This window comes from Oppia nitens, unplaced genomic scaffold, assembly GCF_028296485.1.
Source record: "Oppia nitens isolate AA-2021 unplaced genomic scaffold, nextdenovo-longstitch-racon4-pilon3 scaffold4_pilon_pilon_pilon, whole genome shotgun sequence".
Lineage (NCBI taxonomy): Eukaryota > Metazoa > Arthropoda > Arachnida > Sarcoptiformes > Oppiidae > Oppia > Oppia nitens.
Genome location: NW_026533232.1, coordinates 3,536,952 through 3,559,673, shown reverse-complemented (window position 1 = coordinate 3,559,673; position 22,722 = coordinate 3,536,952). Strand labels below are relative to the sequence as shown.

General features: G+C 27.5%; 7 protein-coding genes and 1 non-coding gene across 9 annotated transcripts; 4 read left to right on the top strand and 4 right to left on the bottom strand.

Moving 5' to 3' along the window:
• The first annotated feature begins 45 nt into the window (after nt 1–45).
• Nucleotides 46–2,421, top strand: LOC128959974 (actin-binding protein IPP-like). The gene is made up of 3 exons (XM_054306020.1): nt 46–403; nt 466–1,980; nt 2,038–2,421. The coding sequence occupies exons 1-3, from the start codon at nt 290–292 to the stop codon at nt 2,260–2,262; spliced, it is 1,854 nt and encodes a 617-aa protein (XP_054161995.1). The 5' UTR covers nt 46–289; the 3' UTR covers nt 2,263–2,421.
• A 208-nt stretch (nt 2,422–2,629) lies between these two features.
• On the bottom strand, nt 2,630–4,786 carry LOC128959978 (trimeric intracellular cation channel type 1B.1-like). Its single transcript, XM_054306025.1, has 6 exons — nt 4,503–4,786; nt 4,281–4,437; nt 4,027–4,211; nt 3,871–3,958; nt 3,564–3,796; nt 2,630–3,039 (listed from the first exon to the last, which is right to left on the bottom strand). The coding sequence occupies exons 1-6, from the start codon at nt 4,621–4,623 to the stop codon at nt 2,957–2,959; spliced, it is 867 nt and encodes a 288-aa protein (XP_054162000.1). The 5' UTR covers nt 4,624–4,786; the 3' UTR covers nt 2,630–2,956.
• A 1,631-nt stretch (nt 4,787–6,417) lies between these two features.
• Nucleotides 6,418–10,409, top strand: LOC128959976 (dihydropyrimidinase-like). Of its 2 annotated transcripts, none has more exons than XM_054306021.1 (3): nt 6,418–6,843; nt 8,399–8,493; nt 8,563–10,409. In XM_054306021.1, exons 1-3 carry the CDS (start codon nt 6,730–6,732, stop codon nt 10,199–10,201), a joined length of 1,848 nt encoding a protein of 615 aa, XP_054161996.1. In that variant the 5' UTR covers nt 6,418–6,729; the 3' UTR covers nt 10,202–10,409. The 2 variants fall into 2 exon arrangements, with proteins under 2 accessions (XP_054161996.1, XP_054161997.1); XM_054306022.1 differs by lacking the exon at nt 6,418–6,843 and adding an exon at nt 7,905–8,149.
• Trnap-ugg (transfer RNA proline (anticodon UGG)) lies at nt 7,496–7,567 on the bottom strand. Its single transcript has one exon. It is a non-coding gene; the product is annotated as a tRNA-Pro (tRNA).
• Nucleotides 10,410–10,565: 156 nt separating the features above from the next.
• Nucleotides 10,566–12,385, top strand: LOC128959977 (differentially expressed in FDCP 8 homolog). Its single transcript, XM_054306023.1, has 6 exons — nt 10,566–10,799; nt 10,879–11,208; nt 11,280–11,675; nt 11,747–11,956; nt 12,026–12,138; nt 12,208–12,385. The coding sequence occupies exons 1-6, from the start codon at nt 10,710–10,712 to the stop codon at nt 12,308–12,310; spliced, it is 1,242 nt and encodes a 413-aa protein (XP_054161998.1). The 5' UTR covers nt 10,566–10,709; the 3' UTR covers nt 12,311–12,385.
• A 3,054-nt stretch (nt 12,386–15,439) lies between these two features.
• LOC128960228 (putative ankyrin repeat protein RF_0381) lies at nt 15,440–17,003 on the top strand. The gene is made up of 4 exons (XM_054306300.1): nt 15,440–15,543; nt 15,671–15,694; nt 15,786–16,065; nt 16,201–17,003. The coding sequence occupies exons 1-4, from the start codon at nt 15,529–15,531 to the stop codon at nt 17,001–17,003; spliced, it is 1,122 nt and encodes a 373-aa protein (XP_054162275.1). The 5' UTR covers nt 15,440–15,528.
• Nucleotides 17,004–17,527: 524 nt separating this feature from the next.
• LOC128959589 (translation initiation factor eIF-2B subunit delta-like) lies at nt 17,528–19,411 on the bottom strand. Its single transcript, XM_054305584.1, has 4 exons — nt 19,189–19,411; nt 18,079–19,122; nt 17,797–17,977; nt 17,528–17,728 (listed from the first exon to the last, which is right to left on the bottom strand). Exons 1-4 carry the CDS (start codon nt 19,309–19,311, stop codon nt 17,532–17,534), a joined length of 1,545 nt encoding a protein of 514 aa, XP_054161559.1. The 5' UTR covers nt 19,312–19,411; the 3' UTR covers nt 17,528–17,531.
• Nucleotides 19,412–19,771: 360 nt separating this feature from the next.
• LOC128959940 (uncharacterized) lies at nt 19,772–20,982 on the bottom strand. Its single transcript, XM_054305978.1, has 2 exons — nt 20,803–20,982; nt 19,772–20,740 (listed from the first exon to the last, which is right to left on the bottom strand). Exons 1-2 carry the CDS (start codon nt 20,924–20,926, stop codon nt 19,815–19,817), a joined length of 1,050 nt encoding a protein of 349 aa, XP_054161953.1. The 5' UTR covers nt 20,927–20,982; the 3' UTR covers nt 19,772–19,814.
• Between the last annotated feature and the right edge of the window lie 1,740 nt (nt 20,983–22,722).

The following is a 22,722-nucleotide window of genomic DNA, read 5'->3' as shown; positions in this document are numbered from 1 at the left end:
CGTTGATATGAGTGTTAAATTCCCATTAATTAAAACAACATTTGTTTTATTTAGTAATTATAGCGATAAATGAGTTGTTATTAAGTGATAATTACATGAATTAACAATATATTTGTATGAATGAGTGGTTAGTATAAGAGTCATCAAAGTAGACAATTGTTGATCACATTTGCATTGATTGGGAATATAGTGTTTGTCATAACATTTGTAACTTTAAATCGTTATTCAGATATGTTGTCAACAAAAGAGTTGTTTTGACTGAAAGACAAACAATAGTTGTGACCAAACAATGAGTCAAAGATATCATCATCACTCTCGACGGCGGACCAGATCTTCATGTGATACCGACAATAGTGTAAATCAGCTAAAGATTGTCAATAGTATCGCTGAATATAAAAATAAGGTTTGCTTTGGTTTTGTTTGTTTGGTTTATTAATACCATTGTTTTGTCTCTTCATTGAACAGAACCATTGGTCCAAATTATCATCAGGTCTTCAGCGTTTCAAAAGGGACTCAAAGTTTTGTGACTTTGAACTTAAAGTCGACGGAAAAGTATTTAGTGTCCATCGGGTAGTGTTAAGCGCTTCCAGTCTTTACTTTGAGGCCTTGTTTTCAAATGATTTAATAGAAAAGGAGTTGAATTTTGTTGAAATCAAAGACATTTCATCTAAAATATTTGAATCATTACTCGATTATATCTATTCTGGAGAAGTGGTTATCACTGGTGACAACGTTCAAGAACTGCTTTCTGCAGCAAATCGTCTCGATTTGAATGAAATTGTGTCCATTTGTTGTCAATATATGACCAAACAATTAGATCCAATTAATTGTATCGGAATCTTAAGATTCGCAGACTTTCATTCATTAACTCCATTAAGATTTGATTCAAAACGTTATATTGAAAGACATTTTGCTGAAGTCATTAAAGAAGAAGAGTTTTTTGATTTACCAAAAGACTTATTAAAAAGTTTTCTTCGAAGTGAAGGTTTAAGTATTGACAATGAGTTTCAAGTATTAGATGCAACAGTCAAATGGATTTTTAAAGACCAATCAAATCGGTTTCAATACTTCGATGAACTTATGGATTGCGTCAGAATTCCAGTCATTCCTATTAAACAAATGGAAGCGTTTATTAATGACTGTAATGATGAAGAAGTAAAATCAAAACTGCGATCAGTTCTCGACAAATATAAAGAGGCCATTGCTTTAGTTGAGAATAATAAAAAATCAAATTTATTGGCCATTAATTGTCATAATAATTACGGTTTGAATGGCTTTTACGAAGTCCGATGGCAGCCCAGAATTAATGCTAGAAAATACATTTACGTTATTGGAGGTAACCATCAGGCAAGTCATCGATGGGATGATATTAAACCCGTTGCTATTTGTGAGCGATTAGATATACTTCGAGGACTTTGGAAGGCTTTACCACCTCTTTTGTATCCAAGAAGTTTTCATTGTGTGACTAATCTCAATGGCTTACTATATGTAGCCGGAGGTGAATGTGATTCACTTATTTTAGATAGCGTTGAAATATATGATCCGCAAAACAATGAGTGGACTAAAGGAAAAAGTTTACGCCAACCCCGCTCTTGCTTTGGTATGTGTGCTATCGACTCATATCTCTATGCTTTTGGTGGTTGGATCGGTAATCTGGTTGGTAATAGTATTGAAAGATACGATCCTATAAGCAATGAGTGGAATATTTATGATAAACTGCCGGATATACGGTTCGCAATGGGAATCATTTCTTTTGAAGGACTCATTTATATAATCGGTGGTTATAATGAACAAAATCGTGTCTTAAAGAGTGTCATGAGTTACAATCCGGCCACTCATGAGTTCAGGAAACTGGCGGATATGATTCAGCCCAGAGCATCATTTGGATGTACTGTTTTACACGGAATGATTTATGTAGTCGGAGGGGCTAATGATGCCAATCACGCCCTGTCTTCAGTAGAGAGATATAACATTAATGAAGTGAGTCTTGTAATTGATGTTATGTATAAAATATTCAATTTATTTGAAATTATGCAGAATCTATGGTCACGAGTGTCAAACACACCATCACCACGAATATCTTCGTGTGCCTGTGCTATCAATGAATGCCTTTTTGTTTTCGGTGGTAAGACTTTAGGCGATGAGTATTCACTAACAAATACATTAGATTCGGTTGATATCTTTGATCCCGAATCTAATCAATGGAGAGAAAGCATACCTTTGCCAACAAGTCGTTCTGAAGCAGCCGTTGCTGTCATTTGAAACCATTGTTATTATTGTAAATTTTTAGACTATTTTTTATTTTATCTTTTATTAAAACAATCCATCAGCTATTGGGCGCTATTAATATAATTATTTTGATGAGTTAACTACAATTTAGTGACGAGCGCTCAACTGAATGTCAATTGTGATAATGTCTACAATTTTTTAGTTATTGTGTATTATATTAAAATAACTAAAAAATTAAAGCATATTAATCACAGAAAAATATATATATATGTATGTATACTATTTTAAAATTTCATTACAATTATAAGTTAAAAATAAATTGATAAAATTAATGAATTATAACATTTTGTCTGAGAATTATATGTTTTAAGACACATTAATGTGCTTTGACTTTGTTCAGTTCATTGTAAGTTATTGTATATATATTAATGATAATGTATTTCAACAATTAATTATAATTTACCGGTAATATAAAATATTTAAAATTTATATGCAATAATGCCTAAAGAATCATCGGTTTTATATTACCGTATTTTACCGGTAAATCAAAACAACATAACAAATAAAATAATCCAACATTAATTAGTTACCAATTAATTACTGTACGGTTAAATGAAATTCAATAATTTGAGTGAAAATATAACCAAACAATTATTATAAGTGCATTGACTAGTGATGAGAATTGAATAATTAATATATACTGTAGAGTAGTGTACAATACAACCCATTATTGATCTTTCTTTTTGGTTGTTTCTGACTTTCCATTTCTTGATAACTCGTTCTTTGCGTTGGAATCGCTGTTTCCTTTAGCTATAATAATATCAAACAATTGATAATTAATTTTATTTGTCGTAATTTTCTAATAAGATTAAGATTTCATTTGATTTATTTACATAAAAGAATTGCCAATAATTGATAGTAAATATAGATCTACTTTACAGCTATTATATAGAATTAGATAATTACTATAATGTAGATAATGTTTTCATAATATTTCATTAATTATAAACTATAAGTATTTTATAGATTAAAACTACGGTAATAAATGTTTTAATTTTAATGATTCTGTTAATTAATTTATTTGAATCATAAAAAGACTAAAGTGTTTGTCACTAATGTATACTATAGTGTAAAATGTGTGCAAATGGAGCAAACATTTACCGTAATTGCAATTCATGATAAAATTAGAATTAGGTCTCAATTGATAAATTAAAAATAAAAATTGTTTATAAAACATTACTGTGCAAATTGATAGATAATATTAAATATTATTTGATATTATTTGCTATTTTTATATAAAACCACTGTTTTAGAAAATATTCACTTATACTAACCACCGGACACAAGTCGGCCCAATGCGTCCCAAATGCCACCAAAAAATATGGCACAAAATAGATTCTCAAATGGTATAAATGGGTCGTGAATTCCTAATAACATCGACGACAACTTAAAGTAGACAAAGAATATGACGATTCCGAAGTAGACCAACGATGGCGGAGCTGTTATCCAATCGGTCTTCTTATCCATTATGAACACTATTGAGGCCGCAATACTAGCTTTGGTTGCACTATAAATGATAATTTAATAAAAGTCAAAGTTATGAAAATTATTAATTATTATCATATTTGTATCATAGCTTACAAAGTGGGGGTCAAAAATTCAATAGCATTTGGTGTCCAAACTCCACGAAGTGTTCGTTCAATTAATTTAAGGAAAGCGGATCCGTTACCTGTTTTTTCATAGTTATTAACATCACTTCATTTGATTCCAACAATGATTTTGAAAATGTTTAAATACCTTTAATAGTACCGATGATAATCATAATCAGATATCCATTGGGGTATAGCTTAGCCGCGTGAAGGACTCCATCGTTGACTTTCTTGCATCGAATCACTTCTTTCATTGAGGCGAACACTATCTTAATGGGCAATAATTTGCATATTTTGTAAATGATGTCAAACGGCGAGTAAAACATTAAATACCTGACAAATCAATACAATTTAGTTCAATCAATACAAACAAATATTATTAAAATTGATTTCAATTCATACCAGACGGCAGTCGCCAAAAGCAATTGATTGGTGTTTTTGAATGCCATAAGAATGGGTTCGGCCAACAAAAAGCTCGACAATATATTGCCCGCAAAGATAGAGACCATACACGACACCCAACAGGCAAACGGGTGTTTCCGTGAAAAGGGCAGACATCCTAATGGACACAATCGTACAAAACATATATTATAATCAATTGAATCAATAGTTGTGATGTCAGACCTGCTGCCATATCTTCTCTAATATAGAGACAAGAGATGATAGCGTGTGCCACTTCAAAGTACGGATACATCCGAAGTTTGGTCACCTGATTGGCCATCTCGAGGAACGCCTCGGGATCCATTGGGCAACTAATTTGTGTGATTACCACTTATATTATATTATATATAAACCAACAATTTATGTCATTTAGTCACTAATTCAATGTAATTGTTATCAAAAGTGCAAACAATGTATAGTAATGTATGGTTTGGTTAAATGGTATGTGAAGTCAATGATTGAAACTTTAAGCTGACGTTAGAGAGGACTCTAATGTTAGTCTATTTGTGTCTCACTTTATATCTACAGTAATATTATAATACAGTAGTCTATAGTCTATAGGATTTTCTGTTATAATAATTCACATATTTTCCAATTCATATCATATGTAATGCATTTTGTACTTCAGATAGTTTTTAAATCTATTTTATTCACAACTCTTTCTAAAAATAAATATTTTTTTTAATTATTTTATATAAATTTTATGTTTTATTTTGTAAAATTGTCATTTAAATATTATATCGCTATTATCAAATTGATAAATATTTTATTAAAAAATTATTTGAATATTTTCATATAAAACAATAAAATAGTATAAAAATTGGTTTATTCATCAATAATAAACATTTTTATATGAATCAGTTCTAATTTATTTTATGTATTCATATATTTTATTTATATTTTATTACAATATTTATATGTTTTTAACTAATGGTTAAATGAGATGATTGTTATATTTATGAATTAAATTATAAAAACAATTAATTTAATTGAAATCCTTGGGATCTGTATAAAATCAATGCTATTATTAATACAATATAAAAAGTGTTTATCCCATTTAACCAAATCTCATTTAGTATAAAACATTTACTTTTATACAGTTTATATAATACAGTATATGATTGTAACACTTTTGTTTCAAATATTTTTTATTACTTTGATAACAGTATTTTATATTTGATCGTTAATTAAAACATAATCTGAAAGTAATTTTATTTACTCATTACATAAGGGATACCTATTTATAATACCTTTAATTGACTAAATTTTATAAATTTTTCAGAATATTCATATGAAAGTACTGTAATAATACAATGTTTTTATTTTATTTTATTATTTTATTGAGTACTAAATAAAATAAAATTGAATAAATTTATTTACAGCTAATATTAAAGATCATTAAATATTTAGTTAATTTACTTGTGATACTTAATGTCCTCCAAGAAAATGATTTTATAATCTATAATCTAATTAATGCTTTTATATAATTTTTTTGTGTAATAAAACTACAATTTATGTGATTGTATTCAAACATTCAAAGGCTAAATGAGAAACATTTATTTCAAACTAACATTTTATGTAATATAATAATACTGTATTTGTTATATTGTTTATTACAATTGATGTAATGCAAAATAAACATTTTTGAACTAAAAAATAGATATACAGATAACTTATTTAATTAAAAATAAGTTTATAAAACTAATAACACAATAACTGTACAACAAATTCACGAAATTATTTATGTATTTGAGTTTTTAATAACAATTTCTTTCTTATATTAAATTATTAGAAATTATAAGTTATGTTAAATACGTGAACGAACTTTTGGTTAACAATTTTACTAATTTTTGTTGGCATTGGAATTAAAGCTTAAAATTTAAATATCATTTTATTCAGACACCTGTCCAACTAATTGCACGAAATATATTTATAAAATAAATTGATCCAATAATTGTATTCATTATATACTTGTAAATAGTTTTAATTGTAAATTAAAAATATTATTATCATTTAAATAGTTGAAGTGTAAAAACATAGAAAAAGTTTGTTAATAAATAGGAAAATATTGAATAAGTTGTATGAAATGTCCGGAAACATAGACTCATTGACTTCAAGCTCTACTAAATGCAAATCAAGTGAAACATCTCTGAAAAAATCACATTTAAGTTATTCGACTTCAACTCTGTTTCAAGTAATCACTGATTCTTCACAATTAAAGTCTTTATCATTGAATGCGACAAAAAAGTTAGGCTTAAAGTCAGCTAAAAGTATATTCAATTGTTTGCCAAATACTAGTCATTTAAATAGTGGGTTAAGTCCTGCGCGCAGACAATACTCGACATCAATATTCAGTATAATTGAAGGCGAAAAACAAGTGACGGATCCCATCAACAAAACACACACAAAGATGTCATCGGATCTGTTAAATGGTGACTCACAAGACATTCTAACAAAACAAGTGAGACGTGATGTCGAGGCTCAGCCATGGGCTACACAAACACAACAACAACAACAACAACACGTATGTTAAGTATTAGCCATTGTTTTTGATTATAATTAGCTAAACATCAGGTGATGAGTTCGTGTCCAACAATTTCATTCATCTCTATCTCAATGCTAACTAACTCTTACTGTATATCAAATCAATTATATTATTAATCTTTACATAACTAACAACTCAATAGTTTAATTCAAATGTTTCTTAATTTTTTAAATTATGATATTTTTTATCATAAATTAATAAATACATTATTATTATTATCATACAAAATATTGCAACTGATTTATAACTTTATTTTTATTAAGTTTTCTATAATGTCTTATAAAATATGAGAAAAATTATTAAAATTAAAGTAAGTAAATCTTAAGTAAGTTACTATAATATTTAAAAAACTACTGTATTTGTAATTTTTAATAATTATAATTATTTTAATTTATAATACATTTCTAAATGTAAGTTAAGTACAGTATATTACACAGTATTTTCATATAATAATTATACTGTATTTATAAACATTACTTTTATACCTGTACTGTATTATATGCTTTAAATTTTATAGTATATTAATATTTTCTAAATATAATAAAAATATTTTTAAAAAATTAATTAATTAATTTTAGACTTAAAACATTTTAGATAAAAATATAACTAAAAAAATAAAAAATGAAAGTATGGGCCCGTCCGGGATTTGAACCCGGGACCTCTCGCACCCAAAGCGAGAATCATACCCCTAGACCAACGGGCCTTATGAATGAACGTGTATTAGGCTTTGATGTCATTCAATGTCTATTCAATTATTTATAGCATAAGAGACCTAAAGGTGTGACCAAATGAGTCACACATATAATACAAATAATGTAAATGTAATGAAAAAGTTTGATTCAAATATTCAATACATTGTAATATCAAATATGAATTTATTATAAAATTATGTAATTTTTAATTAATTTTTATTTTTACTTAAAGTGTAACAAAAAATAGTAGTTTGAAAACATTTATTTGTTTTGATAATTAATATGAAAATAATATATTAATAGACATTAATGACAATCATTGAAACATTTGACGTATTGTTTGTATAAAACAGTTGAAATCAAACGATAGACTCTTTAAGTCAAATAATTTTGAAAATCAATTAAACGTCAAAAAAGTGATTTGAATTCAAAGTTTGTTTAAAATTATTGAAACACTATTTTGTGTATTAATTGCAATCAAATTATTATTTAATTGCTTTTAACTGCAAAACCAAAGCAATCGCTAGTCGTGTCAATCAGTATTAGAAGTGATGGCAAATCCGATCACTAAGAAAGTACCGATTCATCTGCAGGTCAGTCCATATGTCGGTCGATGTCTTTACCGATGTTTTAACTCATGAGTTAATTATTGATTTGATTACATCTATTGAATTATATTTATCACAATTTAATGACTAATTAAAAGCATTGACCTTAAGACGACCTCAAATTGTCTTCAAAACTAACTATATTTGACAAACACATGATTTAGCTGTTAATCAGTTGATTTAAGTAAATGACGAAATGGTTAAAAAACTAAACTATTTTTGAAATGTTTGTAGAGTTCACAGAACCGACTGCTTGTCAAAGGAGGACGTCTTGTAAATGATGACCAGATATTTGATGCCGACGTTTACATCGAAGAAGGGATTATTAAGTAATGAGATTAAAATAATATGATATACAATATGTATGATATGTTTAATAAATTGAATACTATTTGCAGACAAATTGGACCGCATTTGATAGTACCGGGCGGTGTTAAGATCATTGATGCAAAGGGCCATTATGTGATTCCCGGTGGTATTGATCCGCACACACATTTGCAGCTCCCCTTTATGGGCACCCGAGCTATTGATGATTTTTATACGGGAACCAAAGCAGCTCTGGCCGGAGGAACCACTTGTATCATTGATTTTGCTATTCCCGACGCTAACAACCCAAGTCTTTTGGATGCATATGATAAATGGCGTCAATGGGCTGATGAACGAGTTTGCTGTGATTACAGTCTTCATGTGGCAGTCTCTCAATGGAAAGAGGGTCAGACAGACAAAGAAATGGCAGTTCTTGTGAAAGACAAAGGCGTCAATTCATTCAAGTGTTTTATGGCTTACAAAAATGTTTTAATGCTAAACGATTCGCATCTGATATCAGTATTTGATACGTGCAGAGATATCGGTGCTTTAGCTCTGGTTCACGCAGAAAATGGTGATATTATTGATGCTAACACCAAAAGATTGCTTAAAATGGGAATTAATGGACCCGAAGGTCATCTCCAAAGTCGTCCAGAGGAAGTTGAAGCTGAGGCTACTAATCGAGCAATTGTTTTGGCCAATCAAGTCAATTGTCCGCTATATGTGGTTCATGTTATGAGTAAGATGGCTGCTGACACACTCGCAAGTGCCCGCATGAGAGGTAATATTGTGTTCGGTGAAGCTTTGGCTGCTGCTATTGGAACCGATGGAGTTCATCACTTTAACAAATGTTGGAGACACGCAGCCGCTCACGTTATGTCACCTCCTTTGAGACCCGATAGATCAACAGCCGAACATTTGTTGGATTTATTAAGTAGCGGTCAGTTGCAAACTCTTGGTTCCGATCACTGTGTCTTTACGGCTGAACAGAAGGCTTTGGGAGCTAAGGATTTTTCGAAAATACCAAATGGAGTGAATGGTGTTGAGGAACGCCTAATGGTTTTGTGGGAAAAGGGTGTTCGCACTGGAAAACTGGATGCCTCTCAGTTTGTGGCCCTCACCAGTACTAATGCAGCAAAACTTTTCAATTTATATCCACGAAAGGGAAGAATTGCAGTTGGATCCGATGCAGATTTGGTTATTTGGGGACAAAAACCTAGAATTATTAAAGCAGAATCTCATCAATCAAGTGTTGATTTTAATATATTTGAAGGAATGACTGTCCAGTTTGGACCTCTTGTTGTCATAAGTAATGGTAGAGTGGTTTTGGATGAAGAAGGTCTGAGAGTAAGTCAAGGAAGTGGACGGTTTGTTCCTTGTCCTCCATTTGCTCCGCATGTGTTCAACTCTATTAAAGAACGAGAAAGAGTTGGTCCCATTTGTGTTGATAGAAGTGGCGATTCCAAGAAAGCAGTTAACGAGGCAACTAATGGTGTTAAAGGATTGGTACCTATTGATTATCCTACTATCTCTGAGCCCATCATTACAGCAACTCATGTGACTGGCGATGACGCCCAAAGTTTTTTCCGAGCTCCGACTAGAAGTGGTGTCCGTAATCTTCAGGATTCATCATTCAATTTTTCTGGCGCCCAGATTGATGACGACAAGATGGGAAAGACAGCTATTCGTGTTCACAATCCTCCTGGTGGTCGTTCCAGTGGTATTTGGTAATTAGATCCGCACTTCAGTATTACATGTCGTTTAAAGTGCTTTTAATTGTTTTAATGTTTACAATACTTTATAATTTTATTATACATTCCTATCAATTGATATGCTATGGCTTATTAAGTATTAATATACCGTATTTTTGTTTGATTTTTAATACGAATTATACTCTTGTAATGAATCAAATCTTAATTTTAGTGCTTATATATACACTCAATGAATAAATGAATCTCTTATTGGAAATTATTTCTAAATAAAATTTAATTTGTGATTAAATCAAATATATTTATTTAAATCATTGATTAAATAACTAAAGTAAACGTTATGTTTGAATACACGTATAAAATAAATGAATTTCGTAATCATTTGCAGTTTGTTTTGTAAATGTGTTATAAAGTGTAAGAAATATAATAATATTGTTATTAAATATGCAGTGAATGTATGAATCAATGAATCAATGGTTACATTATGTGACACATTAGCCATGGATTAGTTGTAACCAATTGATCGCACAATGAGTAGCACTGAAGACAGCAAATTGAGTCTAACTGAAGATCACTTCAGTCAAGACAAGTACCAATTGGACGCAGACACCGATGAATTGGTTTGTTTGATATTATTTTGTCATTAATATTAATATTAAATCAATTTGTCATCATTTGGTTAATTCATTGATTGCTTAGATGTCGACCACCAGTCAGATGGAGTCGGCGATCGATAAACATATTAAAATTTTGCGTAGAGTTACCGATGATGACATAAAAAAGAAATTAGTGATAAAAATATGTGAATTAAGGATCAAATTGAATCAATTGAATGATATCAACGAACAGTTGTATGTTTGTGGACACAAACTCGTCCAAAGAAATGACAACAAGATTGGGTCACAACTTATCTGCGATCAGTGTCTTAAGCGAACCAAAAACAAGATATTCGGTCTCAAGAAGAATGATAACATGACATTGATTTGTCAGTTCTGCCAATTTGTTGTCCACCGATACTGTCAAACCAATGTATGTTTATTTTAAAATTTAAACAAAAATTAATGATATGTTTATTGATTTTTGTTTGAATTAATTGATAGATAATGCGAAAGTGTCCGAAAATGATGTTTGAAGAAAGTGCTCTTAATGTTAATCAAAATGAAATTTCACGAAACGTTATCTTAAAGATCTGCCCAGAAATAGGTCTTTCAAATCAAGACTTTCGTTGCGCTGAATGTAAAGCAACGATAACTCCAACCAATAGTCGTATTTGTGATTATAATGGACTATATTATTGCAATTGTTGTCATTTCGGTCAATTAGATGCCACCCTAATTCCCGCCCGTATTATACATAACTGGGATTTTACTCCCAAACCTGTTAGTAGAAGTTCACTACAATTTATTAATTATATCAAATTAAAGCCAGTTTTGTTTAATATCACTGAATTAAATTCAATGCTTTATGGATTAGTTGATGAATTAACACAAATAAAGGTTAGTTATATATCATATACTGTATATAATGATTATATCGTTAATTGATAATAATTACTATATTTTTATAGAGAGTTCGCAGTGAATTGACTCATATGTTTAAATACATCCGTATTTGTAGACAACCGACAAAACCTAAGATATCACTAAATAATTATTTATTGGATGAAAATTGTCTTAACTGTTATTCATTGTCTGATTTGTGTCATTTGGATAAACTTTTACTTAGTGTCAGTGATGCGCACAAACTATTTATGGATCATATTATAAACCATTGTGAGGTATAATTGACAAAATAATTAATTGTATTCATAAATGTATTTTAATTTTGTAAACATTTTAATTTAAAGGGATGTCGAGGAAAGGGTTACTTTTGTGAGTTATGTCGCGATAGTGACGACCTTTTATTTGCTTTTTCTTCAAACGTAGCAAATTGTAAAATATGTTCAGCAGTTTATCACAAGTATTTTTTTATTATAATTTTATATTAATTTTACCATTTTTTATATTAAAGAAAAAATATTTTTAATAGAAATTGTTATTATCGTCAAAACAAAGTATGTCGACGTTGTCAACGACTGGCAAACAAACAAATGACTAACGATTCTACAATAAATGAATCAATTATTGATTAATAAATTATTTATTTTATGTAATATACAGTATTTATTTATAAAAAGATATAAAACTAAGTATATTTACAATTTATGTTAGATTTATGAATTTTATAATCAATATATCAATCAATAATAACAAATATTGTTTTTTAAATATTTTATAATATTAATAGATAAATTTAATTGAATTTGATATGTTAACATGTGCCTTTATATAAATCATCATTTAATTTAAAATTAATATTTTATTATAAATCTCATAAATCAAGAATCTTAAGTATTTTAGTGGAAATAACAATTTTTAAAATTATTAATTTACTTAATATTATTTGAAATTAAAATATAGTGCATATATTTTTAATTAAAAATGTTTACCGGTATTTTATTGTTATTTATTAGAAATTGTTTAAGAATAAATTATAATAAATAAATAATTATTGTTTTTAATTAATTTGATATCAGTAATTATAATTGATTTATAAAATGTTGAATACGATTGTATATTCATCAATAAAGTTAGAGTTAATCGCTTTAATAAAATCTAGAGTTTACAGAATCGATAAAAAATGAGTGATTTGTGGACTGAAAGGTTGTGAATAAAGATTTAAATGTGGATCAGCTCTAGTTTAGACTAACAAATGGATAAATCGGTTTGTTTTGTAAATAGAGTTATCACAACAACAAAATCTAAAATAATATAGAAATTTGTGTCTATGGGATCCCACATTAATTTAGTTTTCTCAATAATTGTTATTTTGAAACAATTTATTTTAACTATAAATATTAACTAAATTATATTATTATTAATATTTTAATTAATATTTAAAGTGAACAAATAATTTATTTAATTACATTAAACTAAAAATATAAATCAATTATAAATAAAATTTAACAAAAACTATAATTATAATTAGATAATTATATTAATTTTATAACTAAGAATCCCATTAATATACCTGTAGTAGTGTGTGGTGTGTAATATATAATGTATATTACTCTAATGCTCTCAAAGGTTTATTATTAATTGGTCCCTGCAACGTTAATTATACAAAAAATATTAAAAATAAATAAATAAAACAAATATAACATAACAAAATTTTTAATTAATAAAAAAATGTCTCAGTACAAATAAAACCAAAACAATAGCAGACGCACCACAAACACATAGATTACACTTAATATATACATACAAAAATACATAATGTTTTGTATAAACTCCGCCCCTAAGCATTATACCTAATAATATTCCGCGAATATACATAAACTACTGTGTTATAGGGTATCATTGTGTGACGGCAATTATTGTTTTGGTTTTGCTTATATTGAGATAGTTTTAAATATAATTTGACAAAAAATAATTTTGATATTACTGTAATAGTTTATTTGTAAATGAGTAAAATATATTATTAACATTAGTATAAAATACGTAATAAAGTTTAATTCAAAAATCTATCATGATAGCAAAATTGATCATCACAGGTATATTATATATCATAAGTAAGTATTACAATAGCTATACATTGTAGATATGGGGATCCATAGTATAATGATAATGAAAAACTTTCTAGAAATTTTCTTAGGGAAATTTATTAGAAAATTTCTATTTACCCATCTCTATTTGTAAGTAATAAGAAAACAGAAAATATAGACAATCAAAGATTATTGTGTTTCGGACTGACAAACAACCAGTCGGTTGACCTGAAAGTTGGGTCTAAAGAGTTTAAGGTATACTTTCCAGAGTTCAGACAATTAATGGAATTTATGAACGGAAGTGTTGTTGTCATTAAAAGTATAGATTTAAACCATTTAAACAAATTAATTGATTGATTAGTAATCAAAAAGTTAATGATTTTTTATTCTTAGTTTATTCATATGATGTTAGTTTTATAGCTAATACTATTGTTAATACAGTACATACAGTAGTAATATAATTGGTTATACAGTATTATTGGTAAAAAATAAAAATATGTTTATTCCTTATTATAAATTTTAATAATAATATATTATTATTATTATTATTATTATTATTATTATTATTATTATTATTATTATTATTATTATTATTATTATTATTATTATTATACTAGTTTTATATTTTCAGGAATTATATTTTATAGAATTATAATTTAAATTTAATTTAGTTTTCTTTCGGTAATAATTAATGGTAATTAAGTACTTCATACAAATCTATATAATTTATAATTTTGTACTTTATTTTAGACATTGCTTTTTTTTATTATTTTAATTGAAATAATTATTATTTAAATAATTTATTTTATATTAGCTACTAGAATGATATGCTAATAATATACTGTTATAACAATTTATTTGTTATTAGAATATAAATGTATAATATTGTATATAATATGGAAATCATGAAAGTCATAGCAATTATAAATATTTGAAATGAGTTGTCGGATAAATACATCATTAGATGTAATATAACTAGTATTCTGTTATTAAACATTTATAATTGCATTGTACTGTAATTTACTATTCTAAGCATTAATAGCACTTATATTCATATTATCGGCAAAAAAATCTGTTAATTAACTAAAAGTCATTATATATATATATATAAATATAAATAAAGTGTCTGTAAAATCAGTTAATTTTTATCTCAAATAAGTTGAACTCAAAAGGCAATGCTCTTTACAATGAATTCCTGATAAACATTTAATTATTTGTTTTTTACTGCAATTTAAGTTTGATATACCTTTATAATTGTGTTTTCTTTACATTTTTATTAACTAAATATTATAGTATAAATTATATATCATATAAATATATACAAGTGATGGTTATGTAAAACTAAAAATCCTTGAATAAAACATGTATTAAATTTGGCATAAACTTGAAATACAGCCCATTAACCATAAAAGTTAGTGTTTATATTTAAGGCAACGCTTTAATGCAAGTCAAGTGAGATTCACTAACAATGAACTCAAGTGAAACTGGATTTCAAATAAAACATATATAACTTATTACTCAATAAGTTAGACATCAATTGTGAGACGAGTTATGAAAGCAAATATCAAAAATATTGATATAAAATTGAAATATAAATTTATATGTAATCTATAAATATATGAAATTAATAACCAATTGGCAAATGAATACATTGATGGCAATGATGTCAATAATAAAGTATTGCATTGAAAACTCTGTTGTTTGTTGTCATCACAAGAATTAAGATTATTCTTAGCATAACTTTTTGAGCGCTTATTCATCACTCAATGTTATATATAAGGGTAAGTCAATTGTGAAGCAAACTATAACATACAGTACATTGTGTTGTATATACTATATATTGCTTATGTAATCATAACTTATCATATATTGTTACCGTATATATGGCACAAATGTTGGTCATCTAAGGTGTCAAAGACATTGACAGAGTTGGTAAGCGATGCAGTTATGGACACTTCACTCGCAACTATTAGTTGCCCTCCAATACAACGATTTATCAACAGTCGAGTCAATCCTTAAACAGGGAGTCGACTCCGATGTTCGCTTCTATTCGGGTACTCATCACATGCCAGCCCTATGTCTGTGTGCACAGAGAGGACACTTGGATCTGGTGAAACTGTTGCTCAAGTATGGCTGCAGTACCAATCAAGTGGACACTAATGGACGATCAGCTCTTCATTTTGCTTGTAATCATTTGTTTGTGGAAATCGTAAAACTTTTGATAGCAAACAGAGCCACACTTAATATGGCATCAAATTATGGTCACATTCCTCTTCATTTAGCTGCACAACAGCCATCACTTGGTATAAAATACATTGAATTTCAGTATATTTATTGAGTAAACATTTTAAACAACAGAATCACAGAATATTAAAATAAGAATATAATTTGTATTATCACTAATATTCTCTAATTCTTTCATTACTTGATATTTACAGAATTGGTTCGTTTGTTAGTTGAATCGGGAAGTGATTTGGAGAAAAAAGATTTAGATGGAAGAACTCCTTTAGTTTTAGCCATTCTTAACAATCAGTTTGAAATCGTCGAGTTTTTGGTACTTCAGGGATCAGATGTTAATACAGTAGACAATTGTGGAAACACACCACTACTTCATGCCATTAATAGTGGGCTCAGTATTAATCCAGAAATTGTTAAAATACTTCTTCAGGCCGGAGCTAATCCAAACATCTCTAATAACTATGGACTAAATCCTTTGATAACAACGATTAGAAGAAGTAGTGATCACACTCTTGATGGTCAGGACACAGTTCGCCATCTAATTGATCACAATTGTGATCTAAATATTTATGAATACGATTCAGCCATTTGTGGAGAAAGTGCTCTTCACTTAGCCATATCTCGAAATCAGGACCGTATCACTGAAATGTTGATCCGAGCGGGTGCTGATGTCAATGTCCCCAATCAAATGGGATTAACTCCTATTTCTCGATTAGTAAAGGAAGGAAAGATAGATCTGATAAAACTTATGATCGCCAGCGGCGCCGACACTAATCTTAATAGAAATTTGTCATTAAATGAAGCAGTTCTTCGCAATCATTTAATAAACAATGACAATGAAGTCAATAAATTAATTGTCGATCAAAGCCATTGTTTTCTTAGACTAAAACACTTGTGTAGAGTTAGATTGAGGTCTTGGCTCGAGAGGAGAGCTGATTATGTCATCAAACAAACACCTATTCCTTCAACAATACGTCGCTATCTTCTACTCAACGATTTATAAATATTATAAATATAATACAAATAATGTATTCTTTAACTAACAAACTAATGCTATTTATAATATAGTGTATATAATTATAAACATTATTTTATAATACAATTTATATTGTGTTTAATTTAAATGTTGTCATAACGTAAGTTCAAATATATATTACCGGTAAACTTATTACATGACTAAAATTATAGCAATACTGTATAACGTTGTTAATTAAAACTATTCATTTAATTTATGTTTTTACTTTAATGAAACCAAAAATAAAATACTTTAAACCAAATATTAAAATAAAAATTCTAATAACTTATATTAAAAAATATAAGTTATGTTGCACATTTGATTAAAATTATATTGGTATATTTATATCAAATATAATTTAATCGACCCTGGTTAACATAAATTTATAATTTTTATACGAAATCAACACTATTGTATTATATACTGTAACATTTTAAAATTTTAATTATAAACCATTTTTATTTTACCGTAAGTTACAACATAGACAATCAAATATAAAAATAAAGTTTATAAATATTATTTGGTGTCTCTAACTCTAAGCACAGCCGGTGCACAAGTACACGGGAGGACACCATTTTCAGTGATTACTACTGATACTAATTCATGTGGCGTTACATCGTATAGAAGATCCATAAAATTTAAATCCTTATTATTTGCATCGATTGAAGACTTAGATGAAGTGCATAATGAGTTCAAAAGGACTGTTGAATCACCTAAAAAGTTATTTATTTTTTAAAATTTATTATTATCCGTAGTTATCAATAATATTAAAATTAATTACCGATTTCGTTGTGTACAAAACTATCGGTGTGGACCCGTTCAGAAAATTTATATGTTTCACAACAGACAAGAACCGGTACATTGTATGCCTGAGCCACTAATGCAATCTGAGAGCTGCCAATATGTCCCATAACATAACCGTTGGCTAATAATGAATGTGCGCCTAAAAATACTTTAGTCACCTTTAAATCACATTAAAAATAATCTTAATTAGTATTTATATTAATAATAGCACTTAATTATAAGTATAACCGGATAATACAATTAAAAAAATAATAAATACCTCTTTCATGGCATATGAAATTGCATTAATAAGTATATAATTAGAAGGAATATTATGTTTAAGTAAAAATTTAAGCATTTCTTTGCCATCAAAACGAGGTCTTGAGTCGACAACAATTACACGAAATTTCTTTCGCATTTGGATTGCATTATAAATGACTTGTTTGATAATTAGAGAGCAGCCATAAGTCAATATAACGTCAGAATCATTGACTTTAGTGATGGCTAGATCTGCAATACCTCTTTGAGCGCATATGATCTCCTCGTCAATGAAGTTATCGATTCCCTCACATAATATCATTTTAGCGCTATTTTCGTCAGTTTGTGCGGGAATTCGGGTAAACGTTGACATCAAAAACTTAATACCATTTGTCATACTTATAGATAATGGACGACATTTACCTAAAAATTTAACGTAAATATCAATCAATGATTTCAAGTCACGAATCATTTCCTTTGATGGCGGAGTCGTATAGTCTTCAATCACTTTCTTAAATGCCATAAGCATTGCAACACATCTAGCATTTGAGCCACGAATCAGATTTTTATTGATTTGGTAACCAATTTGAATAACAATTGGATGAATTTCTGAATACTTAGAAAAGAGTTCATCACTTAATTGGTTTAAATCTTGAGTTCGTTTGGGAATATTTGCAAATATTTGTATTCTTTTGGTAACAGAAGACCCAGAAGTCGATGTAATATTTGTCACAACATTTGTATTTAATTTATTTGATGTTAATTGTAATCCATGTATTACATCATTAGATGTATTTGTAGTCAATTTATTATCGATTGTCTTAACACTTGTTTCCTCAACTTTTGGCAATTCTTTATCTTTTTTATCAACAGATTTGTTGGATATATTCTTATTGTCATTAGGTTTAGGTTTGTTATCAGATTTGCCACTCTTTTGTTCATTATTACCAGTCTTTGCCAATCTTTGAATCTCTTGTTTGGTTCGTCTTTCAGCTTTCAATTCTGCCTTTGATTTGTTTTCTTTATCTTTGGAAGCGTTTATTAGTTTGTCTTTATTTTGTAATTCCTGTGAAATGAATGATCAAAAACAATAAAACAATAGAGAAAAATGTCATTTGATGTCCAAACATACGAATTGTGCTCTTCGTTGTGCTTTCAATAACGCTTTCTCCTCTTTAGTCATGTTTTTGTCACCACTTTGACCACCACTTTGACCACCACTTTGACCACCACTTCGATCACTATTTTTATCCATATTTATGATATTATTAACAAATTATTGTAATATTAATACTAATACTAAATGTATTGTTTGTTTATTGTATTTCTGACATTCAATCAATGTTTGCAATACATGTCATGTGTTGCAAATATATAGTAAATCAACTAAACTTATGTAGAGTTGCCAACTGTCCATAATTTTCATTAATTTTTAATTTTGACGAAACAATTATTATAATAAATTGGCTAAATTTATGTACGAATTGTATAATTATTAAAAGTTGAATACAATTAAGTATTATTTTTATATTTATATTATATATAAAGCGAAATAAATATCGTACTTCAAAATTACATATATTTTTTAATTGTTTATTTTATTGAAAATAAAATTTACTTGATTTTTAAAAAATAAATATAATGAAAATAAAATACAATTAATAATTAGAATATATATATATATTCACAAAAATATTTTGTTTGAAATAAGGCAATTGCTATCATATAAACTACATAATAGTTAGTGTCAATGAAATATCAATCTTCATAATAAGCTGAATCTCTTTTGGAGTTTTTAATAATTATATCAATTAAGTCATCCAAAAGACCTAACTTTTTAGCGTCAGATATCATACGTTGAATGGCCGCTAAATTACTATCTTTTGTGTCATCTGATGGTGAACTCAATGAAAACTCGCCAGAAGTTGAGCTCAAATCTTGAGGTGATTCCAATGGATTTAAATCATTTAAGTTATTAATTGCGATAGTATTTGGATGTAAATGGCTTTTAGTATTGAGTATCAATTGATTACTTTCGTTGATTTGGTCATAGTTTGCATTCATATTTACAGTACTTAAACCATTCAGATCTGTGACATCCCATTCAAGTGTTGGTGTTTGAGGTTCAGTAGTCGTGAAATTAAACTTATCGATCAAATCAGAGTCAGAGCTCATACCTAAACTATAATCAGGGCCTAAATTAAATAATTTTGACTCAAATTTAACATTTGAATCTTTGACATCAAATATCTGTTCATCGATTTCATAGACAGAACGCTTTATATCTTCTATTTGATTTAAAAGCTGATCCAATTTAGCCACAGTATTGTTTCCAATCGGTTTAAAAGATGGTGTTTGAAATGAACTCGAATCGTAATCCAATCCATTATCTGTTAAATTGAAAGCCAATTCTGATGCCCCCGAAGACAGTGAAGGTGTTTGAGACCAATTAACAAATGGTGTCGATGTTATCATTTTGTATTGTATTTTAGTATCATTTAAATTATTGGATAAATCGATATTTTCATCAAAAATGTTAATGTTTTCAAAATCTTCTTCAGCGCCCACTTTTGCAAAACCAAATGGAAGATACTTAAGCTTTTTCTTCTTCTTCTTGTTTGACATCAATTTGTAACAAATAAGAGATCCAAAGCCAAGAAGTAAAACCAGTGAAGAGAGTTTAACTATAAATATCAAATAAAAAACAATATTATTTATCAATTAATTATAATCAATGCAAAAAAACCTTCACTGAAGACATTGCTATCTAAAAGATGTCCACAATTAGGACAAATAGTGCAATCGTTTTGAAAAAATAATGAAAACTCTACGGAAGAGATGGATATTCTGAGATCAGACACCGATAACATATCTATTGGTCACCACTGGTCACTATCGGCATTATAGCCATCACTTCAGTCACTATCACTTCATGTTTTTTCTCTAATTAACTAATTATAACTACATTTTGATTTTATTTAAAACTATATAATATTTATAAATCATATTTTGATTCTTATATTTATGATAATAATGTTAACAATAATTATTAGATAAACAAAACAATGAAAACACATTCAAATATTTCATTTACTTCTATAGTCACAGAGTCTATGAGTCGATGCTATCATTCAATCGATTACTTATTATATTTACAAAACATAACTCAATAGTCAATGCAATTCATTGACTGTTTTGACTGCTATTGACTTACATTTGCTTTCATTGCATTTGTTTGTTGACTGGATTTTCATTAATATTATTGTAGACTTAAATAGTATTAAATAACTAATAATATACCAAATATTCATACAATAAGTCTATATTTGATATTTAAAATTATGAAAACACACATTAAGGCCAATCAAGACATAAATAAAAAAACAAATAAAACGTATTTATCATTCAAACTGAAGACCAAAAAACTGACCTCATTTTGCATCAGTTAAGGTATGGTTAGATACGGGTTAGACATGGGTTAGGTATGGGTTAGACATGGGTCACACTTATTTGAATCTCTAATACAAACCTATTGCTATTAGTTATTATAGCAAATTATCATATGATATGTTAATTTATAAATAGTATCAATCAATCAATTTATACATTATTTAACATTCATATCAATTATTCATATTATTTATACACTACTATACTGTATAGTGATTGTAATGACATTACAAACAAAATCAGTTTGAATATTGAATATATAAAATCCAAAATGTTATTTTAATACTTACTTATTATTGTCATAATTAATAAAAGTTAATATTAGTTATTATTTTTAATAAATAAATAAACATTAATTAAAAACCAAATGAGATATTATTTATTGAAATGTGTTTTCAAAATCATTTAAAGCTCCCAATCATTACTCCTATTGGTTAATGCATTCACTTTAGGGATCATATATACAGTACATTATACTACTGTATATAATGAATAAAACTTTTTTTGTACGTCTATTGTAATATCAAATAAAGTTTTATCTAAAATATTCTAAAATTATAGCAATTTTGGACAAATATAATAGAAATTTATTATAAATTTACTATAAATTTCCAATAGAAAATTTCTACAGTTTACATTATTATTATACTAATAATTTTTAAAAAATATGAATATTATTAATGAATTCAATTGTAATATAAGATCTCAAATATTAATATGAATTTATCGTAAATTACAACAAACATTGTCTTAAAATTAATTAATATCACGTATTAAATATAAGCACAAAATCATTTACAAACAAACAAAAAATTAATACATTTTATTATACGATTGTTTCATCATATAATAAATAGTATAAAAGCAATCGTATAATAAAATGTATTAATTTTTTGTTTGTTTGTAAATGATTTTGTGCTTATATTTATTTAATTTTTATGTTATTATACAATAAATTTACTGTTTATTATTATTATGATTGTTAGCAATTTGATTATACAAATTACTATTATAATATATGATACTAATGTACTGTATAATAGTATACTACGATAATCTATTTTTTTCATTTAATTTTATAGTTGACTTTTTCTAGCAGTCTATTATTAGTCTATTAACTAATTAGTTTTACAATTAATAAAAAATGATCAATAATTACAATATTGTTTAATTTAATATTATCAATAACTATATAATTTGTTTTTTTAATTTTAAT

What these genes read in the sequence shown, in the direction of transcription:
- LOC128959589 (XM_054305584.1), bottom strand. Translation starts at nt 19,311, where the DNA reads ATGGATAAAAATAGTGATCGAAGTGGTGGTCAAAGTGGTGGTCAAAGT. An exon ending in CACAACGAAGAGCACAATTC is followed by an intron (nt 19,123 to 19,188) that starts GTATGTTTGGAC and finishes TTCATTTCACAG; the next exon opens with GAATTACAAAATAAAGACAA. An exon ending in TTTCATATGCCATGAAAGAG is followed by an intron (nt 17,978 to 18,078) that starts GTATTTATTATT and finishes TGTGATTTAAAG; the next exon opens with GTGACTAAAGTATTTTTAGG.
- LOC128959976 (XM_054306021.1), top strand. Translation starts at nt 6,730, where the DNA reads ATGTCATCGGATCTGTTAAATGGTGACTCACAAGACATTCTAACAAAA. An exon ending in AACAACAACAACAACAACAC is followed by an intron (nt 6,844 to 8,398) that starts GTATGTTAAGTA and finishes AAATGTTTGTAG; the next exon opens with AGTTCACAGAACCGACTGCT. An exon ending in ATCGAAGAAGGGATTATTAA is followed by an intron (nt 8,494 to 8,562) that starts GTAATGAGATTA and finishes TACTATTTGCAG; the next exon opens with ACAAATTGGACCGCATTTGA.
- LOC128959974 (XM_054306020.1), top strand. Translation starts at nt 290, where the DNA reads ATGAGTCAAAGATATCATCATCACTCTCGACGGCGGACCAGATCTTCA. An exon ending in TCGCTGAATATAAAAATAAG is followed by an intron (nt 404 to 465) that starts GTTTGCTTTGGT and finishes TTCATTGAACAG; the next exon opens with AACCATTGGTCCAAATTATC. An exon ending in AGAGATATAACATTAATGAA is followed by an intron (nt 1,981 to 2,037) that starts GTGAGTCTTGTA and finishes GAAATTATGCAG; the next exon opens with AATCTATGGTCACGAGTGTC.
- LOC128960228 (XM_054306300.1), top strand. An exon ending in CAAAGACATTGACAGAGTTG is followed by an intron (nt 15,695 to 15,785) that starts GTAAGCGATGCA and finishes ATCCTTAAACAG; the next exon opens with GGAGTCGACTCCGATGTTCG. An exon ending in TGCACAACAGCCATCACTTG is followed by an intron (nt 16,066 to 16,200) that starts GTATAAAATACA and finishes TGATATTTACAG; the next exon opens with AATTGGTTCGTTTGTTAGTT.
- LOC128959940 (XM_054305978.1), bottom strand. Translation starts at nt 20,926, where the DNA reads ATGTTATCGGTGTCTGATCTCAGAATATCCATCTCTTCCGTAGAGTTT. An exon ending in TAGCAATGTCTTCAGTGAAG is followed by an intron (nt 20,741 to 20,802) that starts GTTTTTTTGCAT and finishes TGATATTTATAG; the next exon opens with TTAAACTCTCTTCACTGGTT.
- LOC128959977 (XM_054306023.1), top strand. Translation starts at nt 10,710, where the DNA reads ATGAGTAGCACTGAAGACAGCAAATTGAGTCTAACTGAAGATCACTTC. An exon ending in ACCGATACTGTCAAACCAAT is followed by an intron (nt 11,209 to 11,279) that starts GTATGTTTATTT and finishes ATTAATTGATAG; the next exon opens with ATAATGCGAAAGTGTCCGAA. An exon ending in ATGAATTAACACAAATAAAG is followed by an intron (nt 11,676 to 11,746) that starts GTTAGTTATATA and finishes ATATTTTTATAG; the next exon opens with AGAGTTCGCAGTGAATTGAC.
- LOC128959978 (XM_054306025.1), bottom strand. Translation starts at nt 4,623, where the DNA reads ATGGATCCCGAGGCGTTCCTCGAGATGGCCAATCAGGTGACCAAACTT. An exon ending in TAGAGAAGATATGGCAGCAG is followed by an intron (nt 4,438 to 4,502) that starts GTCTGACATCAC and finishes TGTGTCCATTAG; the next exon opens with GATGTCTGCCCTTTTCACGG. An exon ending in GGGCCGACTTGTGTCCGGTG is followed by an intron (nt 3,040 to 3,563) that starts GTTAGTATAAGT and finishes ATATTATTATAG; the next exon opens with CTAAAGGAAACAGCGATTCC.